We start from the raw sequence: 12,813 nt of genomic DNA, 5'->3' as shown, positions 1-12,813 counted from the left end.
CCGATGTTACCGATGAGTCATGCTACACACTAGAAGAAACCCATACTTACTAGGAGACCCATAGGCGTAGTACCGGGGCGGCGTATGGGTTTATCCATATTGGAGTCTAGTTTTATAAAAAAAAGTCAAAAAATCTGTATGAGAACTAAATCTGTTAATTTTTTTGTTTGAAGAAAAAAAAAAAAAGAATTTTAGACCTGTAATTATTCTAAAAATGAGTAGTTGGTTTGTTAATTACGACTTTAATCCATATTTTAAACTTTAATGTTACAATGCGATAAACATACAGTGGTACTTTAAACTTGCAAAATGCATTCTAATAGGGTCTATTTGACCAAGAAAAGAATCTTGGGGGTTCCTAACGGATCTTTTTTTTTTGGAAAATTTTATAAGAATGTTGGAACGGTCGACGAATTTTTTTAATTTAAAAGGATTTAGGGTCTCCGAAGTTTTTTATTTAAATAAATTTGGATCCTTGACGGGTTCTTTTGGAAGCATTTGGAAGAATCCAGGGGGCCTCTGACGTTTTCTTTTTTAATTAAAAACAATATTGGGCACTTCAGACGATTTTTTTTAGTAGAGTTTGAACGACGTTTAGGGCCCTTGACGAGAATTTCAAACTCGAAATATACCAAGAATTCTCTATAGGTTATACTTCTTTCCTCTCAAATAGAGCCATTTTGAACGGTTTCAAAAAAGGGTTTTGGGAAATTTTTAGATTTTTTTTGCAGGTCTCAATTTTCTAAAGATGTATCGTAAAAAATATTTTAAATTCCTTCTATGCGACTTATTGGCTATGTGCTAACAATTTATCCGTTTGAACAAAGTCACTTTTATCGTTTTAAAAATAATTTTGAAAATTTTTTGGAAAATATTTTCTCACTTTCCTCGCTTACTTAAAAATATATTACGAAAAGGACTTCAAATTCTTAATCTGTAGTCAATACTTGATAAGCTAAAAATTTGAAGTTAAAAATTTTTCTTTGGAAACGCTTAGAAAATTTGTTTTCGAAGTTCTCCTTAATTGAGTGATATCGCAAAATAATTTCAAACTTGAAATATACGAAGAATTCTCTGTAGGTTAGATTTTTTTCTCTCAAATAGGACTATTTTGAAAGGTTACAAAAAAATTTTGTTTTGTTTTTTTGCATTTCTCAACTATTTGAAGATGTATTGTAAAAAAAAATTACATTCGCAATCTGCAGATAATTGTCTATAAGTTAACAATTTTTCCGTTTGAACAGTCACTTTAAAAAAAGTTTTGAAAATTTTTTGGCATTTTTCTGTTATTTAAAAATATATTGCAAAAAAAAACTTCAGATTAATAATCTCGGTCATAAATCTATAAGCTAAAAACGTTCTTAAAAAATTTTTGGGGAATTTTTGGAAATTTTTCTCCCGATTTTCTGGCTTAATTGAAGAGATATCACAAAAATAATCTCAAACTCGAAATATATGAAGAATTTTCAATAGGTTAGCTCTTCTTGTCTCAAATTTTGAACGTTTTTTTTTTGATTTTTCAAAATTTTGGAAATATTCACTCATTTGAAGATGTTCCATAAAAATATTTTACATTCATAATCTAAGGATAATTGTTAACAATTGTCAACTCTAATCTGAAAACTTTTTGATCACCCGTTAATAAATCCGACCTAAAATTCGACATCAATCCTTCTAAAAATTAGTAGTTGATTTGTTAATTTCGACTTTAATCCATATTTTAAACCTTAATGTTACAATGAGATAAACATACAGTCGTACTTTAAACTTGCAAAATGCATTCTAATAGGGTCTATTTGACCAAGGTTTAAATTTACGTTTTGTTCGAGCTTCGTTTCTATTGTTACGTTGAACGGGTGATTAAAATTGTCGTGGGTAAAACTCTGAATTCGATTGAATGAATCCCGTTCCCGTTCTAGACTCTCCTCTAGAAGTTTCGTGATCGAGGTCTTTCTGGAATCCATCGCAACTTCCGGTTTCAGACCTTTCTCTAGCGAGCGCCGATGTCACCGATGAGTCATGCTACACACTAGAAGAAACCCATACTTACTAGGAGACCCATAGGCGTAGTACCGGGGCGGCGTATGGGTTCATCCATATTAGAGTCTACTTTTATAAAAAATAATGTCAAAAAAATCTGTATGAGAACAAAATCTGTTAATTTTTTTGTTTGAAGAAAAAAAAAAGAATTTTAGACGTGTAATTGTTCTAAAAATGAGTAGTTGGTTTGTTAATTACGACTTTAATCCATATTTTAAACTTTAATGTTACAATGCGATAAACATACAGTGTTACTTTAAACTTGCAAAATGCATTCTAATAGGGTCTATTTGACTAAGGTTTAAATTTACGTTTTGTTCGAGCTTCGTTTCTATTGTTACTTTGAACGGGTGATTAAAATTGGCGTAGGTAAAACTCTGAATTCGATTGAATGAATCCCGTTCCCGTTCTAGACCCTCCTCTAGAAGTTTCGTGATCGAGGTCTTTCTGGAATCCATCGCAACTTGCGATTTCAGACCTTTCTCTAGCGAGCGCCGATGTCACCGATGAGTCGTGCTACACACTAGAAGAAACCCATACTTACTAGGAGACCCACAGGCGTAGTACCGGGGCGGCGTATGGGTTTATTCATATTGGAGTCTAGTTTTATAAAAAAAAGTCAAAAAAATCTGTATGAGAACAAAATATGTTAATTGTTTTGTTTGAAGAAAAAAAAAAAGAATTTTAGACGTGTAATTATTCTAAAAATGAGTAGTTGGTTTGTTAATTACCACTTTAATCCATATTTTAAACTTTAATGTTACAATGCGATAAACATACAGTGGTACTTTAAACTTGCAAAATGCATTCTAATAGGGTCTATTTGACCAAGGTTTAAATTTACGTTTTGTTCGAGCTTCGTTTCTATTGTTACGTTGAACGGGTGATTAAAATTGGCGTGGGTAAAACTCTGAATTCGATTGAATGAATCCCGTTCCCGACGGCGGCCTGTATTTAAAGCCAGACTCTCCTCTAAAGGTTTCGTGATCGAGGTCTTTCTGGAATCCATCGCGATTTCCGGTTTCAGACCCTTCTCTAGCGAGCGCCGATGTCACCGATGAGTCATGCTACACACTAGAAGAAACCCAGACTTACTAGGAGACCCACAGGCGTAGTGCCGGGGCGGCGTATGGGTTTATCCATATTAGAGTCTAGTTTTATAAAAAAAATGTCAAAAAAATCTGTATGACAACAAAATCTGTTAGTTTTTTTGTTTGAAGAAAAAAAAGAATTTTAGACGTGTAATTATTTTCCGGACGAGATATGCAAAGGTGTCGCTTTAGTATGAAAATCCAGCTGCTAAGTCACTTACTTTGAAACTTAATGCCTATTTAAAATTATCTATCACATATCTATATAACGAGTGATCAAACAGTTTCCAGATTAGAGTTGGCTATGGAATTATTTGTCATGTCTTTGATTACAGTGCAAATGTCAAAAATCCAAATTATTGAAATACAAATGAGGTTATGGCCGACATTACAGTTTAATCAAAGACATAACAAATATGGCCAACTCCAATCTGAAAACTTTTTGATCACCGGTTAGTAAATCTGACCTAAAATTCGACATCAATCCTTCTAAAAATGAGTAGTTGGTTTGTTAATTTCGACTTTAAACTTGCAAATGCATTCTAATAGGGTCTATTTGACCAAGGTTTAAATTTACGTTTTGTTCGAGCATCGTTTATATTGTTACGTTGAACGGGTGATTAAAATTGGCGTGGGTAAAACTCTGAATTCGATTGAATGAATCCCGTTCCCGACGGCGGCCTCTATTTAAAGCCGGACTCTCTTCTAGAAGTTTCGTGATCGAGGTCTTTCTGGAATCCATCGCGTCATGCTACACACTAGAAGTTGAAAAGTTGTTCAAAAACAGTTAATAATGAGCCAAAAATAAATTTGTATAAGAAGACTGAAATGTTATATGAATTAATAAAAAAAAACGATTTAGAAAAATATTTATTTATAATACAGTAACAGCCCTTAGATTTCGTGTCAAGCTCTAGCGTCCTTTCTTTAGCTTGTTTTCTTCCGACATTCCGTCCCTACTGTCTTCCGTAGACTTATTTTCTATAATAAAGCAATACTGAAGCTTCGATGTGCCTCTATTTTGAGTTTTGGTTTCTTCGTTCTGAAAAATCTCACACTAGATTTTAGTTACATGCTTACTCCAACAATCACCTTGGTAGTTGTTTTCTGGTACGTAGTTCTATAAAAATTCCAAAACAAACCCAATATCAAAATTGCGTGTATTATTACAATTAAAAGAAAGGATCTGGGGTAGTCGCAGTCAATGAAGAACAACTGACATGAGTGCACTGTAATAAGCACAAACTGGATCTGAAAAATATACAATTTTCGGTATTTTGACACTTTGCTTGATTTTGTTACCATTTGAACCGTAGTGAGATATTTTTTCCACCACAAATATTTTTGAAAACGCGGCCCCAAAGCGGCGATTACGTAGTAGAAGTACATTATGACGTGCACAAAACAGTTGATGTAGCCGAAAAAGGTTCCGTGGCCGCTGGGGGCCAATTTGACACCAAACCAAACGCTAAAGGGCATAATGCAGTGATGGATTAGGTGAAGGTTTGTGATTTGATTGTTTTTCTTCCGTAGAACGAAGAATATCTACAAATTTCAAAAATTTATAAAAAAAAAAAATTCAAAAATTAAAATATAGTTAACAGTGTCGGCTAAATCAATGTGCTTGATTATGAGGTACCACCAGGCTGCGTTTATCATCTGTAATCAAAAATTAAACCACCTGATATCACTGATTAACATGAAGTTTTACTCTGAGCTCCAAGGGGTCTTTCGAAAAAACTAAGGGTTGACACCTGTAATTGTAGTGGTTTAACCATCCACTCACGCTCATCTAAAACACATTGTTATTGTTTATGACAGTCCTACGATGGTTTTACTTACCTCATAGACTAGATATGCGTTGAATGTAACTTGGAATATGTTGTAAAAAATTAAAACTTTTTTCAGACTCAAAGGTTTCCGAGTTTTCATGAACTGCGGTCCGGCTGTTTTCACAAAATAAAGATACATTAGGCAGACACACAGTGTAGGAAATGGGGACTTCAATACCAACCAGTTTTTGACTCTAGGGTCTGAAAATTTCCAAAACATTATACAACTCTCGATTTTTAATATCAACGATTTACCGCCTTGGTTGTCGATCATTTCAAGGAATCCGTTTATCATTGTTTTTAGTATCGTTAGAGTAGAATAAGTTACGTTGTCTGGTAGGACGTCAATACTAAAGTGAATTTTGTTTAAAATTCATGAGTTTGTTAATTTTATGCGAATACACTAAATAATGCACAGACTAAATATACATATAATACACCCAATACACCAAAATTTGAATAAACTTGTCGTTGTATTGTAATAGGGCTTCCTGGTTCGTTAAATCTGATCCGAGTGGTCAATTTTTACGAATATGTAGCTACATTTCATATTTTTTCGCCGTTCCAGAGCATGCAGATTACGAAAATGCCGGTCCCCGATTTTGCAAAAGTAACTTGTGGAGGTCTAGATTTGTAAAAATGTATTCACCAAATGTTTGACAAACAAATATATATATATAACAAGCTATTCTACTACACCCAAATATGTTAATTCCGTTTCAAGTTTTCTTTAGTTTGTGTTCTTCACGCATTTCAGCATCTACCAGGTGAGTTTGTGGAAGAAAGCAAAACGGCAGATTCCGTTTACTCCACTGATCAACAGTCGCTTTAGCATTGTTCTTTAGATACGTAGTTTCGTAGAAATTGTAAAATAGCGACAGCAACAAAGTCGCATGTATTATTATAACCCAAAGAAACACTTTGGGATATTCGCAGTCAGTGAAGAACAACTGAGAAGAGTGAATTATCGCAAGCACAAACTGTGTCTGAAATGAATCCCTCTATAATTAGACATTTTCTCCACCTTACTTACTATCTGAATCCTAGTTAGATATCGTTTCCACCACAAAAAATTTTTAAACCGGGGCCCTAAAGCCGCGATTAAATAGTACGAGTACATTAAAACGTGAACAAAAGTGTTTAAGAAACCGAAAAATGTTCCATGGCCAGTGGGGGCGAATTTGACCCCAAACCAAACACTAAAGGCCATTAAACTATGATGAATTAGATGCAAACTTGTTATTTGGTTGTTTTTCTTTCGCAAGACGAAGAAAATCTAAAAACAGTCTGTAAAAAGAAAAATCTTGAAAAGTGGAGGAACTAACGGTATCGAGTAAATCGATATGTTTTAAGATATAGTACCACCAGACCGCTTTTACCATCTAGAAATAAAAAATACAATAAGCGACTGGTGTTTTTTTATGAATATTTACTCTGATCGTCAAGGGCTTTTCCGAGTAATCCATAGGTTGACACCGGAAGTTGTAGTGGTTCAGCCATCCAACCGCACTGCCCTAAAGCAACCCGAGTTTCTTTGGTGCATTGTGATAGTTTTACTTACCTCATAGAACAAATAAGAGTTAAATATAACTTGAAATAAATTATAAACAATTAAAATGCTTTTGAGATTGTACGGTTTTCGCGTTTTCATGAATTTCGGGCCTGCTATGGTCGCAAAATATAAATATAGTAGACAAATAGCCATTGTGGGCAACGGCGAACTCATTAGAAACCAGTTTTTGACTCTCGGATCTGAAAATTTTCAAATATATCTACAGCGTGGAAGCTGAGTGTCCAAAATTACCACTTTGGTTGTCTATGATTTCATGGTATTGGGTTATTACTGTTTTTATTACCTCCGTCATCTTCGCTTGAAATAATTGTTCGTGTTTTGGAATAGTGTTGCTTATACCACTAGGAACCGAATGGATACTAAAACAGAATTTGGATAGTGTTGCTGATATTGCCAACACTACACTGTAATTTTGCATTTTTATCTTCGCGTTGAAATTTTATTTCAAGTAAGTATATCGCTTCAACATGCATTCATACTTAGAATAAATGCGTTTTTTATCTTGGTATGCAAGGTATAAAATATGTTAAGGTATGCTTTGAACCTACTATTATTTTTATCGAAAATTTAAACCCATTTTTTTAAATAATAATATGTCCACTATTGCTCATCGACACAAAAGTCAAACTATGCAACATGAATAGGTTACAAGGTCTTTCAAGTACTGATAAGAATTATACACTTTTTTAATAATTAAAGTATAAGTTTCTTGGATAATGCTGGATTAAGAAATAGCTCATGTTGAGTAAAACCAGTGGCGTTTCCAGAATTCTTCCAGATATCTTGCGACTAAAGTTAATTTATTATTCACCTTTGGAGCTGCCTGGCCATCCTTGAACACAGTATCATTTGCACAACCTACGTTTCTGACTTAGTGAAGATAACTTTATTTAAGTGCAGTGAACAGTGAATATCCATTATAGGTTTGTTCGTTTTAAACTTCTAGAAAAATATACTTAAAGACACGAAAACAATTTCTTCCAGGGTCGATTTTGAACAACCCGTTTGCTGACAACTATGTAGGTTAGACAAATTTTGAAAACTATAATGCCGTTTATTTTACAAAAATTTACAATAAATATTTTTACACTAACTCCTAAATTAAATACGTCAGAAGCCAACATTCTTTCGCTGTTTGAAAATAACAGTCCCAAGAAAATGAGTCACAAAACTCGACAACATGTATCTATACAGATACCTATTTAAACAATCAAAAATGCGTCTTCACATGAAAGACAGTCCGTTATTTCAACTGCTTTTTGTACTTAATAACATTTCTTGTACAACTAGTGTGATGAAATAAATTGGTAATGCATAATCTACACAAAGTAAATTAGAAAATAATCCTACTCTTTACTACGCTCTGGGGTTATCAATGAACACTCGATTCCGTAGCCTATTCCCATCGGAAGTATACCCTTCCGACATATCTTTAACATCGTTAGTTTTTTCATACAACGCCGTCTGCGTGGTGAAGCAAATACCAATATTATTCGACTTAGGTTTCACTTCGTTTTGTTCCTTCTAAAACACAAACATTCAAACCTCATTCCCCAACTACTCAAACCCTACCTCAACTTTGACTTTCTTCTCTCGTTTGACGTAAGTCTTTTTGTAGAACTTGGAGAACAAGAAATAAAACATGACCGCGTGTAATCCGATCAACCACACAAACGCCTTGGGGTAGTTGCAGTCGATGAAGAGAAGCTGGAAGGCGTGGACCATCACCAACACGAACTGAATCTACAAATCTTTGGTTAGATCGACACTACCAATTTTGCAGTTTTACCATCTGGATAGTGGTGAGGTACTTCTTCCACCACAAGTACTTCTGGTACTGCGGTCCCAGCGCCGCCACCAAGTAGTACGTATACATGATGATGTGCACGAACGTGTTGAGGAAGCCGAAGAACGTGGAGTGACCGCCTGGGGTGAACTTGACTCCGAACCAAACCGACATTGGCATTACTCCATGGTGGATCACGTGGAGGGTGGAAATGTGGTCGTTTTTCTTTCGCAGGACAAAGAAAAACTGGAATGAGGAGTGACTTGAAATTTAGTTGTTGGGGGAATGTGGGGTACCAACCGTGTCAAAAAATTCGGCGAACTTGGAAATGAAGTACCACCAGCAGCCTTGCGCCATCTGGAAATTGATTGGTTAGTGGGGATAAGGCGGAAACGAGGCGACTTACCCTCATGGCGAGGGGGTTTCGTGAGTAGTCCACGGGTTGACATTTGAAACTGTAGTGGTTGAGCCATCCCGCCACGGCGCTCTAGACGAAGACACATTATTTACAGAGACTGAAGGTCAAGAAAATTTAAGTGGTTTACTCACCTCATGGAACAAATACAAGCTAAAAATTACTTGAACTAGATTGTAGAAAATTAAGATATATTTAAGATCGAACGGTTTTCGATTTTCCATTAATTTCGGTCCTAGTACTTTGACAATATAAGCATACGATAAGCACATACATAACGTGGGGAACGGCGAACTCATGAGGAACCAGTCGTTGACCCTAGGATCTGAAAATCGTCATTTTAAGTAATTACCTCACAACAAGGAGTGCAAATATTTACCACTTTTGTTGTCCATAAGATCATGATATCCGTCTATCACATTTCTGATTAGGTATGCCATTTTTATCTGAAACGAGAAACAATATTTGTGAAAAAACGCATTTTAAGTGGCTTGAATGTTGCAAACTGCCATGACAAGAAATTTGCATACTTGAAGGAGGAGTTAGCAACAAATTCAAATAAAGTATACTTTTTAGTAAAAACAAGATTTTGGGTTGAACTGGAGACTAGCCAGTTCACAGTCCGAATGAATCGCATTGTTGCAGTTTTGCAACGAATTTGTGTCTAATTTAATTATACCCTGGCGACCGAAACTGGTTTTGAAAGTCAGTTTTTTCACGATTGTCACAAAAACATGATGAATGATCAAAAGTCAAATTAACTGCACTCAAAATATATCATTTCATACTTTTACTGACTGAACGAAATTCTTATTTTGAATTATCAGCATCCATGCTAGTACGTCAGTTCATAATTGTCAGTTTGACACGATGGTAGCTGCATAAATGTCACTTTGACAATGAAGTGTGTCATCATAAAATTTTAATAGGTGGCAAACTTGACAAAAAATCACCAAGGTTAATAGTCACTCGGTATTTTGCTTGGAGACATTCCACGGCATTTCCAGCGCATATAAAACGAAACGAAAAATATAGAGTGTTTTTTTTTAACAGTGCTCAGGTGTTTTTTATAAACCTGTTCGAAATGAATCACGAAACCCACAAAAATTGTTAATATTAGTGGTTTACCTCTCTCTTAGAATTAATTAGCCCAAAGTTCAGGAAAACATGAATGAGTATTTGAAATGGCGACCCTCGATTAATTTAAATTTTTTGACTAAGTAGTTATGATCTACACAAAAAATTAATGTGGATATTTAATAGGCTCGAATCACGGAAATAAGGAAAACTTGTTTTCAAATATTTTGAATTGTGGATTTTTGTTTATGTTTACGAACTGTCAGTTTTGTGAACATGATTAACACAAAAAAAGTTGGCACACGCAATGGAGCTGAAAAAAGTAGACATTCCCACGGAAGATATCAGCGTATCCTTGGGTACTTCAAGGACTTTCTAGTCTTGAACGTGGCCTTGGTTTTTACATTTTATTTATTATTAGATATGTGGAACCTTGACTAAGTTTTTCTTAGTTGCTGCATTTTTGCATTGACGTAATTATTTATTCCAAATTAACGACTTCTCGCAATTTTAATTCGAGTTTGATTCTAAAAAAAACTGCATCTATTTGTTGCATTTGCAGGCCCGTTACTGTCGTTACGGTGTCTATAAGGACAGACGGAAGCATAAAAATAAACTATTTCTTTGTTGTTAACAATTTTTATTCAAGTCATCAGTGAGCGATTTATTGCTATTTGATGCATAAATAACGATGAGACTGCAAATGCTTTTATTTAAATAAGCGTAAATGACATCATTTCTGATCACCAGTAAAATGAAAATCGCGATTATTATGTCAAAGGATTTTATTATCACCGAGTTTGTAAAACCCCTGGAGCGTGTTTTCGTGTTGTTCGCTTCTTAGAGGTGAACTTTCCAGTGACACTCAGATAAATAAAATTTTCCACAAACCCTCGACGCGTTTCACCAGACGAAATTAGGTGACCGTGTTCCAAACAGACAAACAGAATTCCTCGGATACAAACAAGAAAATGTATTAAACTAATGGTTAAAATTAATTTTCATTAAAGGAAAACACATTCGCAAATAAAAATTTGGTCTGCAGAGCCATCTACCCTAAGTGATACGAAATAATTTGACTTAACAAATTTTATTTTTTACCTCAACTTTTGACACTAACAAGCGTACTGTTCAGCATCTGAGGAAAGCTAGTTAAACCGTTATTGTTTCATTCATTAATTTTGACATGTCTGTAAAAACAACTGTAAAAAATATGAATACATTATTGACCCACAAAAAAGAGGTCTGTGAATAATTCAAACGAGATTTATTGAAGAAATTTTGAAATGATGTCATCATTTTTTCGGGACGAAGCCTAAAATCTAGAACGGACTAATGACCCACTGTTGTCCCCCAAACAAAAAAGTACATCCACTATGTAGATACGCCCAAAAAAAGAAGCACCTCCTTTTCTTTCAAAAACCAGTTTATTGACGTCAGAAGCAATACAGCAACAAAGGATTGATCCTTATGGATGGAATTTTTGCTCGATAGTGTAAAACGATTTTCCTTAATAAAAAAACATCCTTTCCAGTCCTATAAAAATAACCCAACATCCTAAATTGTTTATTTATTTAAATCTCTTTGTAAACACAACTGTGTAGTAACAGCCATCAGATTAATGCTTCGCGCATTCGATTTTCACTTTCGTCGGTTTTAGCAATAGTTCTTGCTGTCACAGCACCGATAAAATTTTCCGTCGTTAATTAGTAAATATAATCGGCCTAACTTTAAATATTTTTGAATCGAATTTTCAAAGGTCACATGACAGAAACACTTGCCAAGCAAAACAAACACACCGTTCAATGGTATGTTTTGCATCGAATCAGCTCGATTTTTTCAAAATTCACTGCACATTACCTCGGTTACTTCACCGCATTGGCATTTACCAGTATTTGCTTACTGGAATGAAAGTTTTTAGCATCCAACGAATTTCCAACTTTTGTTAATCGGAAAAATCCGGTTATTGAAATTAAAAAAGAGTTATATAATGCAATTACTGTAATGTGGGCCACTGGGGCAGTTCACGCCGTCGAAGGAACGAAATGGAAAGTGCTACACCATAAAGGTTTCGTCTTTCGTAGAGATTGCATCCGCTGGTGTCCTAACCATAATTTTGCAACCACACAAGAAAACGGCAATAAACCGATTCGTTTATGATGCATAAAGTGTTGCAACACACGAGTATAAATCTGCTGTGTAGCAAGTTGTATTGAAAAATTAAGTACGTGTAAATTTCAACATTAGAAAGTCTACTTTTCAGGTTAAAGATTGATCGATAGGAAATGTTTGTGTACTTGTGTCGCAATTGTTTTATGACGGGTCGCACTTTTTCGGAAAATTTTAATTTTTTTGGTTTAGGAATGTCCACTCACCTGGCTATTATTATTATTGTTTAATTATCACAGATCACAATCACTCAGCGTTGTTGTTGTAATTAATCTCCAATTCCGCTGGTTAACTGGATTCGATTATCAATAGGGTTACGACTGCAACGAACTTGAACAAAGTTTTCAAGCGGCAGCGTGAGCATACTTTTATAACACATCCCCACCTGCTCAGAAACTTGACCATCTTACGTGTGTTTTGAGTGGAGCTGTAGGATTTCGCTTTTTTGATAATTCGATAGTGATAACTTTAGGTATTCAGGTTTTCTGAGTGACAAAAAAATGATCGAAAAATGTTTCTGTAAATTTCCACTGAGTGTCCCTATTAGGTGTCACAATTAAAAAAAGTGTTTTTTAATCTTTGGAAATACAAGTGACAAAAAATAACACTGTTAGGAGTCGTTGCAGAAATATTGCTTAAAAATTAAAAAATGCCAGTAACTAGAATCTCATTAACGAATTCACAGATTTTATAGCTCTGGTGTCATTAAAGATTAGAACACATCGAGCTTTCAGGCGATAAATATTAGGTACAATTTTAAAACGAAAAATGTGATAAAAATAAAGTTTCATGAAAGGTTTGTCCTAAAAATGCTCAACTGTGCACCATTT

General features: G+C 34.7%; 3 protein-coding genes across 4 annotated transcripts; all 3 read right to left on the bottom strand.

The window, feature by feature from the left end:
- Positions 1-4,025: 4,025 nt before the first annotated feature.
- LOC135134243 (very long chain fatty acid elongase AAEL008004-like) lies at positions 4,026-5,310 on the bottom strand. 2 transcript variants are annotated; one of them, XM_064062882.1, is made up of 8 exons: positions 5,219-5,310; positions 5,146-5,164; positions 4,974-5,077; positions 4,843-4,923; positions 4,734-4,790; positions 4,434-4,676; positions 4,224-4,382; positions 4,026-4,173 (listed from the first exon to the last, which is right to left on the bottom strand). In XM_064062882.1, exons 3-8 carry the CDS (start codon positions 5,061-5,063, stop codon positions 4,045-4,047), a joined length of 759 nt encoding a protein of 252 aa, XP_063918952.1. In that variant the 5' UTR covers positions 5,064-5,077; positions 5,146-5,164; positions 5,219-5,310; the 3' UTR covers positions 4,026-4,044. The 2 variants fall into 2 exon arrangements, with proteins under 2 accessions (XP_063918952.1, XP_063918945.1); XM_064062875.1 differs by having other exon boundaries at positions 4,974-5,164; positions 5,219-5,304.
- A 308-nt stretch (positions 5,311-5,618) lies between these two features.
- Positions 5,619-6,983, bottom strand: LOC135134232 (very long chain fatty acid elongase AAEL008004-like). Its single transcript, XM_064062864.1, has 6 exons — positions 6,768-6,983; positions 6,525-6,715; positions 6,397-6,477; positions 6,289-6,345; positions 5,997-6,239; positions 5,619-5,949 (listed from the first exon to the last, which is right to left on the bottom strand). Exons 1-6 carry the CDS (start codon positions 6,952-6,954, stop codon positions 5,683-5,685), a joined length of 1,026 nt encoding a protein of 341 aa, XP_063918934.1. The 5' UTR covers positions 6,955-6,983; the 3' UTR covers positions 5,619-5,682.
- A 586-nt stretch (positions 6,984-7,569) lies between these two features.
- On the bottom strand, positions 7,570-12,313 carry LOC135138120 (very long chain fatty acid elongase AAEL008004-like). Its single transcript, XM_064067997.1, has 8 exons — positions 12,190-12,313; positions 9,117-9,183; positions 8,872-9,062; positions 8,729-8,809; positions 8,623-8,679; positions 8,326-8,568; positions 8,109-8,279; positions 7,570-8,060 (listed from the first exon to the last, which is right to left on the bottom strand). Exons 2-8 carry the CDS (start codon positions 9,175-9,177, stop codon positions 7,893-7,895), a joined length of 972 nt encoding a protein of 323 aa, XP_063924067.1. The 5' UTR covers positions 9,178-9,183; positions 12,190-12,313; the 3' UTR covers positions 7,570-7,892.
- Positions 12,314-12,813: the final 500 nt, after the last annotated feature.

The sequence above is a fragment of the Zophobas morio genome, unplaced genomic scaffold, assembly GCF_036711695.1.
Source record: "Zophobas morio isolate AGI-343-1 ecotype UQ-CSIRO unplaced genomic scaffold, CSIRO_AGI_Zmor_V1 ptg000004l, whole genome shotgun sequence".
In the NCBI taxonomy this organism is placed as follows: Eukaryota; Metazoa; Arthropoda; class Insecta; order Coleoptera; family Tenebrionidae; genus Zophobas; species Zophobas morio.
This window is presented reverse-complemented; position numbering and strand designations above follow the sequence as displayed.

Excerpts from the sequence above, each read along its gene's own strand:
- LOC135134243 (XM_064062875.1), bottom strand. The coding sequence starts at position 5,258 with ATGATAAACGGATTCCTTGAAATGATCGACAACCAAGGCG. Across the intron at positions 4,791-4,842 it reads AAGACCCCTTGGAGCTCAGA|ATGATAAACGCAGCCTGGTG; the intron begins GTAAAACTTCAT and ends TTTTGATTACAG. Across the intron at positions 4,677-4,733 it reads ACATTGATTTAGCCGACACT|ATATTCTTCGTTCTACGGAA; the intron begins GTTAACTATATT and ends TGAAATTTGTAG.
- LOC135134232 (XM_064062864.1), bottom strand. The coding sequence starts at position 6,954 with ATGCAAAATTACAGTGTAGTGTTGGCAATATCAGCAACACTATCCAAA. Across the intron at positions 6,240-6,288 it reads ATATCGATTTACTCGATACC|ATTTTCTTCGTCTTGCGAAA; the intron begins GTTAGTTCCTCC and ends GACTGTTTTTAG. Across the intron at positions 5,950-5,996 it reads ATCTAACTAGGATTCAGATA|ACACAGTTTGTGCTTGCGAT; the intron begins GTAAGTAAGGTG and ends GATTCATTTCAG.
- LOC135138120 (XM_064067997.1), bottom strand. The coding sequence starts at position 9,177 with ATGGCATACCTAATCAGAAATGTGATAGACGGATATCATGATCTTATG. Across the intron at positions 8,569-8,622 it reads TCGCCGAATTTTTTGACACG|TTTTTCTTTGTCCTGCGAAA; the intron begins GTTGGTACCCCA and ends TCCTCATTCCAG. Across the intron at positions 8,280-8,325 it reads ACCTCACCACTATCCAGATG|ATTCAGTTCGTGTTGGTGAT; the intron begins GTAAAACTGCAA and ends AAAGATTTGTAG.